Source organism: Bufo bufo, chromosome 4, assembly GCF_905171765.1.
Source record: "Bufo bufo chromosome 4, aBufBuf1.1, whole genome shotgun sequence".
Classification (NCBI taxonomy): domain Eukaryota; kingdom Metazoa; phylum Chordata; class Amphibia; order Anura; family Bufonidae; genus Bufo; species Bufo bufo.
In genome coordinates this window covers 473,617,030-473,629,715 of record NC_053392.1, presented here as the reverse complement: position 1 = coordinate 473,629,715, position 12,686 = coordinate 473,617,030, and the positions used below count along the sequence as shown (strand labels likewise).

General features: G+C 40.4%; 1 protein-coding gene across 3 annotated transcripts in view; it reads left to right on the top strand.

Moving 5' to 3' along the window:
- Positions 1-12,686, top strand: part of ESR1 (estrogen receptor 1) — a 524,188-nt gene that overhangs the window by 459,588 nt on the left and 51,914 nt on the right. For all 3 annotated transcript variants that reach the window (XM_040429500.1, XM_040429501.1, XM_040429499.1), the window contains one exon: positions 10,485-10,623. In XM_040429500.1, the coding sequence (XP_040285434.1) occupies positions 10,485-10,623 (139 nt within the window). The remainder of the gene's footprint in view (positions 1-10,484; positions 10,624-12,686) is intronic.

Here is a 12,686-nt window from a genome sequence, read left to right as displayed (position 1 = left end):
TATTCTTTAACCATTTTTTAGTAGAACGACTTGTGTGCTTAGGGTCGTTGTCTTCCTGCCTGACCGTGACCGATGTTCTCTTGAGAATCAGCTCATGGACAGATGTCCTGACATTTTTCTTTACAATGTAGGGCAGGTTCACATCAACATTATGAATTCCCTTATTGCTATACCCATGTTATATGGAAAATAATGGAATTCGTAAGACATATAGACATTCCATTTTGATCCTTCATAATAGAGGTCATGGGCAAGCATAACGGATCCGTCTAGTTTCCGTTATACAGGAATTCAGGAGTTAGGAATTTTCAAGCTACTCAAGCATTCCCTATGGACAGTGATTTTGCATTTTTTGTAGAGTAATAAAAAGTCTATGTGTAGCCTCATCCTCAGGAAGTCATTTACTGAGCAGAATTGTACCCATTCCATTTCCGCTATTTGGGCTGTTTTATAGGCCTCTATTAAAGACATCTGCTCTTTAAAATTTACCAGACAGGCACACAATTACTATGTGGATAATATGACTTTATAGAGCTCCCACACAAATATCTTCTTTGGCTCTTCAGGCTGTTTCTCCCACACAGCAACTTATGTGCTCATCTACAATTGTCTAAAGGAAATTGCCATAATTAAATTCAGTGTCTCTCCTTTAATGTTACACCCTCAACAATTTTATGAAAGTGTTTCAGCCTGACTTTCAATCAGCTGTGCCTATGCATAATAAATAAAGTGGGAAATATTGGATTACTCTTTCTTAATGAGTTTTGAAACAATTGTGATAATGGTCAATTGATAGTTTACCTTAGGCTACTTTCACACTTGTGCCGGAGTGATCCGGCAAGCAGTTCCGTCGCCGGAACTGCCTGCCAGATCAGGCAATCTGCAGCATTTGCAGATCCGTATTACAAATGCATTGCAAGAACGGATCCGTCTCTCCGTATGTCATACGGAGAAACGGATCCGTTATATATTTTTTTTTACATTTTTACCGGTCTGCGGATGGATCCGGCATTGCGGTATTTTTAATGCCGGATCCGGCACTAATACATTTCAATGTAAATTAATGCCGGCATTCTGGCAACTGATCCGGAATTTTAGAGGGAGATAATACCGCAGCATACCGTTCAGTGACTAAACTGAAGACATCCTGATGCATCCTGAACGGATTTCTCTCCATTCAGAATGCATGGGGATGAAACTGATCAGTTCTTTTCCAGTATTGAGCCCCTATGACGGAACTCAGTGCTGGAAAAGAAAAATGCTAGTGTGAAAGTACCCTTAGTCATTTTATTACTCATGAGTTGATCACAGACGTGTAAAATGGCTGGCATGAAATCAACCATGGGTACATCATTTATATTCCTTCCAAATGATTTATATATTTTACAAGAAGGAATAAAATTTAGGCTTAACATGAAAGCCATCATTTAAAGCCATCTGCAGGTGTCTTTAGCAGAAATTGATTTTATTTTCTAATAGCTACATGGAGTGACCAGACCTTGAACTTCTTGGGCTAAGCTCCGATCTTTTGATATAGTACATTATGTTCTGAAAAACTTCTATTTGTAGACATTATGCTGTGTTAGTCTTCAAGTTAATTTTTCAAGTTTAATTTCCTGGTATGTTAGAATACAAGCCTCTCTTCTGATTGAGCAATTTTGTTCAAATTATTTTGAGAGACATTCTCCTATGCTTAGTACACCATATGCTGCACAGTGTAAAAACAAGTTATATTCATTTCTGTCATTTCTTTTCAGCTCATCAACAATGTACAATGATAACTAGAGATGAGCAAAGTTTTAATAAATTTGATTCAGCCAATTTGCCAAAGTTCACCAATAAATTTTATTTGTTCCGAATTAATTAGACACGACTCGCTAAGCCACTCTGTCTAATCAAATTCTTCCCACTTGGTGGCCCAATCTCAGTGTGAAGGCTTGGAAGTTAATCCTTTCCCGGCCACGGACAGTAAATTCACGTCTGCAGTCAGGCATTAAAAAATGGCACCCGCTGGCATGTTGTCACCATGTTGGCACCTCACATGCAGTCAGTCTCTCAGATCTTCTAACCTCTGTCACAGAAGGTACCGTGACAGTACCCTCCTTCTACGGGTGACCTCCGGACACCCAGGACCAAACTTATCAGATTAGCCCTGTGAAAGGATTTCACAAGACGACTGGCATTAACATAGGCTGCTGGAACCCATATTCTCTCCTCTGGACCGTAACCCTTCCAGTGACCGAGATACTAGAGGGATCTACGGAGAATTCAGGGGTCCACTATCCTGGCGATCTGAAATTCGAAATTACCATCCGCCATGACAGGAGGGGGTGGCAGGGAGGATGGTTCAGCAGGTTCGACATATCTCCTCAGTAATGATTTCTGTGAAATATGAATTTTTAAAGCCTGCAGAAGTTAAAGACAAAAGGCTACCAGGTTAATAATAGCAGAGATCTTATCTGGACCAATAAACCTTGGACCCAACTTCCAAGAAAGTACTTTCAACTTAATGTTTCTTGTGGACAGCCACACAGAATCACCCACTCTTAGATCCGGACCACTCATACATCTCTTGTCAGCCATTCGTTTATACTTCTTGCCCATTTTTTTTTCAGATTATTTAGAATTTTCTGCCAAATAGATGACAAAGAAGAGGAAATTCTTTCCTCTTCAGGTATACCAGAAGTCTCAGTACTAGAAAATGTGCCAAACTGCGGATGGAACCCATATGCCCCAAAAAACAGCGACTTATCAGTGGACTCCTGCCTGCGGTTATTTATGGCGAACTTGGCCAAAGACAGAAAAGAAGACCACTCCTCCTGATTCTCCGAGACAAAACATCTCAGATAAGTCTCCAGATTCTGGTTAGTGCGCTCAGTCTGTCCGTTCTACTGAGGGTGAAAGGCTGAAGACAAGGACAATTATACCCCCAAGCGAGTGCAGAACACTTTCCAGAATCTGGATACAAACTATCAGACACCACATCAGAGGAAATACAATGTAGCTTCACGATGTCAACAAACACTAGTGCGAGAGTTTTAACATTAAGTAGCCCTGGTAATGCTATAAAATGCAACATTTTACTGAAGCGATCAACAACCACCAGAATCACAGTTTTTCCTTCGGAATTCGGCAAATCTTTGATAAAGTCCATGGACAAATGAGTCCAAGGTCTGGACGGGATGGACAACGGAAGTAGAGATCCTGAAGGTCGAGTATGTGTCACCTTAGCACATGCACAAGTACTACAGGCTGACACATAGCCCTCAACACATTTACGCAACCCCGGCCACCAGAATCTATGAGACATGAAATCGACCGTGGATCTGCTCCCAGGGTGTCCTGTAAGAACAGTAGAGTGATGTTCCTCGAATACCTTGTGCCGTAATTCCGAAGGAACAAACAACTTTCCCAAAGGACAAAAATCCAGTGCATCTCCCTGGGCCTCCAACAACTCTGCCTCAAGGTCGGGATAAAGGGCAGAAATTACTACTCCTTCAGACAAGATAGGACCAGAATCTTCCGAAAGCCCCCCTCCTCCCCCCGAGGAAAGCTATGCGACAAGGCATCTGCCTTGACGTTCTTAATCCCAGGGCAATAGGTGACAAATAAATTAAATCTGGTTAAAAACAACGACCATCTGGCCTGCCTTGGGTTCAGACGTTTAGCCGACTCCAGGTAAGCCAGATTTTTGTGATCGGTAGTTACCTTTTATTCCTCAAAAGCCAACTTAATGGCCAGCAATTCTCTATTGCCTACATCATAATTTCTTTCAGCAGCCGAGAGATTCTTAGCAAAGAATGCACATGGGCGCCATTTACTAGGTAAAGGACCTTGAGACAAGACTGCTCCTTCCCCTACCTCGGATGCGTGCACCTCCACAATAAATGGCTGTGACACATCCGGCTGCACCAGTATAGGGGCAGAAGCAAGACACTTCTTTACTGCTGAAAAGGCTTGTAATGCCGCATTAGACCAAACTGAGAAATCCAAACCTTTCCTAGTCATGTCCGTTAAAGGTTTAACCACAGTCGAGTAGTTCAAAATAAATTTACATAGTTACATAGTTAATACGGTTGAAAAGAGACATAAGTCTATCAAGTTCAAACAAGGGATAGGTGGGGACGGTAATAGTTAATGAACCCCAAAAATCGCATAAACGCTTTCAGATTTTTGGGTTGATCCCAGTCCAACACAGCAAGGACCTTTTCAGGATCCAAACGAAAACCTGAAGATGAGAGTAGGTAACCCAGGAATTGCACTTCTGGAACTGCAAATACACACTTCTCCATCTTGGCATACAATTTATTCTCTCTTAGGATCTGTAACACTTGTCTCACGTGATTCTGATGAGTTTCCATGTCTGGAGAATAAATTAGTAAATCATCCAGATACACCACAACAAACCTGCCCACCAGATGATGAAAGATGTCATTAATGAAATGTTGAAAAACCGCAGTAGCATTGGTCAACCCAAAAGGTATGACAAAATTCTCAAAATGACCTTCAGGGGTATTAAAGGCTGTCTTCCATTCATCCCCCTCCTTGATCCTTACCAGATTATAAGCCCCCCTCAAATCCAACTTAGAGAACACATTGGCACCGACAATCTAAATAGAACAAATCTGGGATCAAAGGAAGAGGATAAGGATCACGGACTGTAATGCGATTAAGCTCACGGAAGTCAAAACATGGCCTAAGAGTTCTGTCCTTTTTCTTAACAAAGAAAAACCCTGCATCCACTGGGGATTTGGATGGTCTAATATGACCTTTAGCCAAACTCTTGGTGATATATTCTCGCATGGCTCCTCTTTCGGGTTCAGAAAGATTATACAACCGAGACTTGGGCAACCTAGCTCCGGGAATAAGGTTGACGGGGCTCCTGGTAGCTCCTGGTCTCCACTTTCAGAGAATACATCGGAAAAATCAGAAATAAACGAAGGTATAACTTTAGTGGTTACAACAGAAAGCGACGTGCTAAGACAGTTGTCTATGCAATAATCACTCCAATCAAGAATCTGTCTCGCTTGGCAATCGATGGTAGGATTATGTTTGCTTAACCATGGTAATTCTAGCACCAAGGGAGCAGGCAGCACAAAACTGCACAAAACACAAAATGGATTCTTGATGAAAATCCCCCATATTTAAACGAATGTCCTGCACCATTTGTGATAAACATTTTTCTGTGAGTGGAGCGGAATCAATTGCAAACACTGAAATATTTTTGTCCAATGCACTTGTTGTCAACCCATACATATGAACGAACTGACCATCAATTATGTTAACCGCTGCCCCACTGTCAATAAATACTTCAATTCCCACAGTTTTGGAGTCTAGCGCTACCTTGGCAGGCAGGAGAAATAGGGTATTACCGGCAAAAGTTATTTCTCAGATTGCCCACCCACACCACCAACAGTGAGATGAGGACTGAACACATTTTTTTTTTTAACATAATGACATACGTTAACAAAATGTCCCCCTTTTCCACAGAAAAAGCAAAGTCTCATCTTAAGCCTAAAGTTCTTATCGCCAGGTCCAGGGGTAGCTCGCCCCAGCTGCATTGGCTCATCACCAGACATGTGCTCAAGTGTCTCTTTACCCAAAGTGTTGAAAGAGTCTGCCACCTTATATGATAGTAAGTCCTGAGTGTGAAGAACCTTAGATCTCTCTCTCAGGCGTCTATCAATACGAACAGCAAGCACACAATACAGGTTTGAGCAGTGGCTAGAATTTCCTAATTTCAATTTCTCTACTTTTATAATAGATAGTAATAACTCCAAAAATAGTAATTACTTTACATTTCCCATATGTCTACTTCATGTTTGGATCATTTTGTGAATTACATTTTATTTTTTGGGGACGTTAGAAGGCTTAGAAGTTTAGAAGCAAATCTCCAAAATTCTGCAAAAAATCTGCAAAATTTCCAAAACCTACTTTTTAAGGACCAGTTCAGGTCAGAAGTCACTTTGTGAGGCTTACATAATAGAAACCACCCATAAATGGCCCCATTTTAGAAACTACACCCCTCAAAGTATTCAAAACTGATTTTACAAACTTTCTTAACCCTTTAGACCCCTTTCACACGAGCGAGTTTTCCACGCCAGTGCAATGCGTGACGTGAACGCATAGTACCTGGACTGAATGCTGACCCATTCATTTCAATGTGTCTGTGTACATGAGCATTGTTTTTCACGCATCACTTCTGCGTTGCATGAAAGTCACAGCCTGTTCTATTATTCTGCGTTTTTCACGCAGCCCTGGAAGTGAATGAGGCTGCCCATAGAAGTGAAAGGGGCTGCATGAAAAACGTATTGCATCCGCAAGCAAGTGCGTATGCAATGCGTTTTTCGCTGATGGTTGCTAAGAGATGTTGTTTGTAAACCTTCGGTTTTTTATCACGCGAGTGAAAAACATATCAAAATGCACTGCACCCATGCGGAAAAAAAAGGAACAACTGAACGCAATCACAGACAAAACTGACTGAACTTGCTTGCAAAATGGTGCGAGTTTCACTGAACGCACCCTGAACGCATCCGGACCTAATCCGTATCATTCGTGTGAAAGAGGCATTAGGTGTTCCACAAGAATTAATGGAAAATGGAGATGAAATTTCAGAATTTCACTTTTTTGGCAGATTTTCCATTTTAATCCATTTTTTGCCACTAACAAAGCAAGGGTTAACAGACAAATAAAACTCAATATTTATTGCCCTGATTCTGTAGTTTACAGAAACACCCCATATGTGGTCGTAAACTGCGGTACAGGCACATTGCAGAGCGCAGAAGGAAAGGAACGCCATATGGTTTTTAGAAGGCAGATTTCACTGGGATACTTTTAAGCTGCCATGTCACATTTGAAGACGCACCCCTAGAGTAGAAACTCCAAAAAATGACCCCATTTTGAAAACTACGGGATAAGGTGGCAGTTGTGTTGGTACAATTTTAGGGTACATTTGATTTTTGGTTGCTCTATATTACACTTTTTGTGATTTAAGGTAACAAAAAATAGCTGTTTTGCCACTGTTTTTAATTTTTGTTATTTACAGTGTTCATCTGAGAGGTTTGATCATGTGGCATTTTTATAGAGCAGGTTGTTACGGCTGAGACAATACAAAAGGTGACTAGTTTGTTTGGTTGTTTGTTTCAGTTTTACATAATAAAGCATTTTTAAATAAAAAAAAAAAAGATTTTTTAGTGTCTCCATATTCTGAAAGCCATAGGTTTTTTTATATTTTAGGCGACTGTCTTATGTAGGGGCTAATTTTTTTGGTATGAGATGAAGGTTTGATTGGTACTATTTTAGGGTCCATATGACTTTTTGATCGCTTGGTATTATACTTTTTGTGATGTAAGGTGACAAAAATGGCTTTTGACATACTTTTTTTTTTTTTTTTTTACGGTGTTCATCTGAGTGGTTAGGTCATGTGATATTTTTATAGAGCAGGTTGTTACGGACGCAGCAATACCCAATATGTATACTTTTTTATTATTATTTCACTTTAGCACAATAATAGCAGTTTTGAAGCAAAAGAAAATATTTTAGTGTCTCCATTGTCTGAGAGTGATAGCTTTTTTATTTTTTGACAGATTGTCCTAGGTAGGGTCTCATTTTTTGCGGGATGAGGTGACTGTTTGATTGGTATTATTTTGGGGGGTATACGCCTTTTTGATCGCTTGGTGTTGCAATTTTTGTGATGTAAGGTGACCAATTATTTATTTTTTTGTATGGTGTTCACCTGAGGGGTTAGTTTATGTGATATTTTTATACAGCAGGTTCTTATGGACGCGGAAATACATATGTATACTTTTTTATTTAAGTTTTACACAATATCAGCACTTTTGAAACAAAAATTTAGCCATAGTTTTTTTATTTTTTTTGGCGATTGTCTTAGGTAGGGGCTCATTTTTTGCGGGATGAGGTGACGGTTAGATTGGTACTATTTTGGTGTGCATATGACTTTTTAATTGCTTGGTGTTGGCACTTTTAGTGATGTAAGGTGACAAAAAAAATGTTTTTTTAGCACAGTTTTTATTTAATTTTTTGGACGGTGTTCATCTGAGGGGTTAGATCATGTGATATTACCTAATATGTCTACTTTTCGTTTTTTTCCCTATTTTTTACAAAAAAATATTACTTTATTTTGGGAAAAGGACGCTCTTTTTTTTAACCTGAAACTTTTATTTCTTTGTAAAACTTTATTTTTTCCCTTTTTTTTCACTTCCTTTTTTGTCCTACTCTGGGACTTCAACTTTTGGGGGTCTGATCCCCTTTACAATGCATCACAATACTTGTGATAGCCGGACCCCTGCTTCCTGTGATATCCAGGGGGCTGGATCTCACAAGCTGTCACGGAAGGCAGGCACGATGCCTAAGTAAAGCATCAGGCTGCCTTTCCTGCCATCGGATCACCATTACAGCAGCACGGGGACCCGATGGCTGCTCTGATCCCCACACGGACATCGCACGTGCCGTGGTCAGCCCTCACTGCAGCACATCAAGGGTTAATGCGCCAGCATCAGTGTTTTCACCGAAGCCGGCGCATACAGCAGGGGTCCGGCTATCAGTGACTTCCAGACCCTGCCACTGATCAGGCGGGCGCAGCTCCTACACCCGCCCGATCAGCGCACAGTAATAGTACGGCGCTGGGCGGCAAGTCACGTCCCGCTGCGCCATACTAGTACGGCGCTGGGCAGGAAGGCGTTAAAAAATAGTACAAGACACAAACATAATCAGACCTAGTCTAACCTGACCACTGTCCCTACCTGCTTGGACTATCTGTCCTAACTGACAGCCCCCAACTGGTTGACACTGGCTAAGTGCAAGGACCTAGTCTAAGCACCAGCATTTATAACTGCAGTGACTTGTTCACACAGCCAGAACCTGAGCATACCAAACAGACATGAATCAAGGTCACAAGCAAACCAGATAAAAGACACAGAATTAGAATCAAGGCATAAACTGAAACCCATGCGGATAAGGATACACACAGGAAGCATGCCACTGATGGTCAGAACAGAAAATAACCAAAGACATAGCAAAGACACATCAGATATCGATGAACAATCAGGCTGACCACAAAAGTCAGGGTCGAGTCACAAACACTGGTCAGGTTAGCACACACCCTGCACACCACTTTACTGGAGACATAAGACAGACTGATCTCTCGGGCATACAGCTCACAGGTCTAAATAGCAGAGTGATTAAGACATCTGACCACCTGATGTTTAGACACATATCAGGGAAGCATTAACCCCAACATGAACACAATGAGCATACAGTCACAGAATACTGTCCGCACCCACAAAAGTACACAGCGAGCATGCACAGCGCAAGCAACCAGCATTCACATCAACTACAGCCAGTACGTAAGAGTGCAGGCAGCCAGCCTACCCGGCAACACGATGTCGCAGTGAACAGTGCTGTGACAAAAACAGGCTCTGCCATCTGTCTTTGTCGCTATGTATGTAATTATAGTGTGTCTTAAGTCTAAACTCACATTATTACACAGTTCTGCGTCCTACTGGCTGTGCATAGTCTAGGTACATGTTATTGGCTATCCACATAGAGAAGGTGAAGGACTGATATGGAAATAGGTGGTCATACCGGGATAAAGATGAGGCTCCTAATTAGATTTATGGTGACAACTGTTAACTGCTCAGCCACCCTTGATTTATAGTCTGAGATTCAATTACACAATATGTATACTATTTTAGGGCAGGTCTATTAGCATCTGTTGTAGCACTTGTAGCTTTGGATTGTCTTTGGAGTTTTATCCAGTATTTATACTTTATATAGGTATTTACGAATTTGAATTGTCTTGTGGAATGGTTGGTTATGACCTCCCTACATATTAGTCCCTTGTGCCATCTTGTCAACACTACTCATGTTGTTTTAATACTTGTTTTTGTTAACGGCTGTACTAAGTGGTTGATTTGACTGTGGCATTTAAACCCTTTGCCACATTTGTGCTTTATGTTGTTGCTTTTATTTTACAAATTAATATGTGAATGAGAAAAATAAATCCATCTAAGCTCATTGTAGGTTGTAATATGGTTATTGTATTAACCTCTTCGAAACACAGCATTGACAATTTACTCACTAATAGACTGTGGCACTTTTGCAAAGACTTGAGCAAACAGTTTTTCTGTTCCTCCACTCGTTCCACAACGTTCCATTACTTCTGCCTCCTCTAGTTATGTGAGCAGTTATACTCAAGCCAGTCAACTTGGTTACTAGTCTGTGTTCCACGTGATTAAACAATTCAATGCTGATTACAATGCAGACAAATGGAGTGAGCTGTATTTGTCACTTGCCTCCCTGTTCCAGCATTGGGATTGCCAGGTTTGATGGTTTTATATGAACAGCGTGGAGTCCAACAAAGACTTCCAGGGCTGTCCAAAATAAAGAAATGTTAAGAATTATTTAATTTAAATGTTTTTGAACTACATTAAATAGTTTATGTAATATGTTATTTATTTCTCCAGGCTTTGTAGACCTAACTCTCCATGATCAGGTTCATCTTTTGGAATGTGCTTGGCTTGAGATTCTTATGGTTGGTTTAATCTGGCGGTCAGTGGAACATCCAGGCAAATTGTCATTTGCTCCAAATCTCCTACTAGACAGGTATGTTTCCTTAATCAATAGCAGTAGCTATCGTATTTAGGTTTAATTTATCTTGAAAGCCATGTATAGAGGTATGGATATTGGATAGTAGAAGGTTCACAATGCTTCTAGTCTCCAATATAATGATATTTATTCTTAAATAATAACAATTAGTATACATATCAAATGTAAATACAGTACCAGTCAAAAGTTTGGAGACATCTTCTCACTCCATGTTTTTTCTTGTGTTTTCTACATTGTACATTTATATTGAATACATGAAAATGCTGAAGGGCACATATGGAACCAAGAAGTAAAGTAATAAACAAAAATAGCATTAAACAAGACAGAATATGTTTTATATTTTAGATTCTTCAAAATAACCCCCTTTTGCTGTGATGGCAACTTTGTACAATCTTAGCATTCATCCAGTCAGCTTCATGAAGGCATTCACCTGAAATGGATTCCAACAGTTGTGATGGAGTTCCCAGAGGTGCCTACCACTTGTTGGATGCTTTTCCTTCACTGTGTGGTCCAACTCATCACAAACCATCTCAATTGGGTTAAGCTTGGGTGATTGTGGAAGCCATGTCATTTGACACAACACTCCATCACTCTCCTTCTTGGTCAAATAGCCCTTATATAGCTTTGGGGTGTATTTGGGATCATTTTTTCTGATGAAAAAACAAATGATGGTCCCACTAAGTGCAAGCCAGGTGGGATAGCATCTCACTATGGAATAGTGTGGTAGCCATGTTGGTTAAATATGCCTTCAATTTTGAATAAATCACCAACAGTATCACCTGCAAATCACCCCCACCACCACCATCACACCTCCTTCTCCATGCTTCACGCTGGGAACCACACATGTAGAAACCATCCACTAATCTTTTCTTCTTCTCACAAAGACATGGCAATTGGAACCAAAAATCTAAAAATGTGACTGGTCTAATGTCCATCTCTTGTGTTTCTTGGCCCCAGCAATTCCTTTCTTCTTCTTGTTACTCAGTAGCAGATTTTTTTGCAGCAATTTGATCATAGAGGCCAAATTCTCGCAGTCTCCTCTAACCAGTCGATGTTGAGATGTGTCTGGTACTTGATCTTTGCAAAACATTTATGTAGGCTGTAATTTGAGATAGTGATAAATTGTGGTTTCTGAGGATGGTAACTCCAAGGAGCTTATCCTCTGCAGTAGAGGCATGTCTTGGTCCTCCTTTCCTGGAGCGGTCCTCATGAGAAACAGTTTCGTCAAAGCGTTTGACAGATTTCATGACTGCACTTGAGGATACAGTACCTTCAAAGTTCTGGAAATTTTCCAGATTGACTGATGTTCATGTATCAAAGTAATGATGGACTGTTTTTCTTTACTTAGTTTAATGGTTCTTGCCATAATGTGTATTAGAACAGTAGTAGAATAGAACAAATTAACCCTTCACAAGTCATACCTGTTGATTGAAAGTCATTCTAGGTGACTTCCTCATGAAGTTGATTGAGAGAAGGCCAGGAGTGTGCAAAGATGTTATCAAAGCAAAAGTGTGTTATTTTGAAGAATCTTAAATATAAAACATATTCTGGGTTAACACTTTTTTGTTTACTACTTAATTCCATATGAGTCCTTCATAATTTTTGTGTCAATAGTGTTGAGCGAATCAAAGTATCCAAAGTGGACTTCAATCCAAATTTCAGGAAAGATTTGATTTGTCATGAACCCGAATATCCTCGCACTTCATGATAAAGAATAAATTTTTCCTAAAATGGTGACTCAAAAAAAAATATATATTATACTCGCCTCGTCCACTTGCTTGTGGAGAGGCCATCCGCTCCCATATTGATAGAAGAAAACCCTCCAAAGGACCTGCCACGAGCATGATGACCTCACCACATGATCACGCTTGGCGCGTGCAGTTACGTCATCAGGTAAGTGGATGAGGTGGTGAGTATTAGTATTTTTAATCCCTGATTAACAGATGCCGCAATCAGCATTGAACACAGCATTTGAGGGGGTCAAATGAGGGGGAGTGGGCGCGATCGTCTTTCCCCATCATTGCACCCACTCCACACAAGGGAAAACGATTTGTGACGAA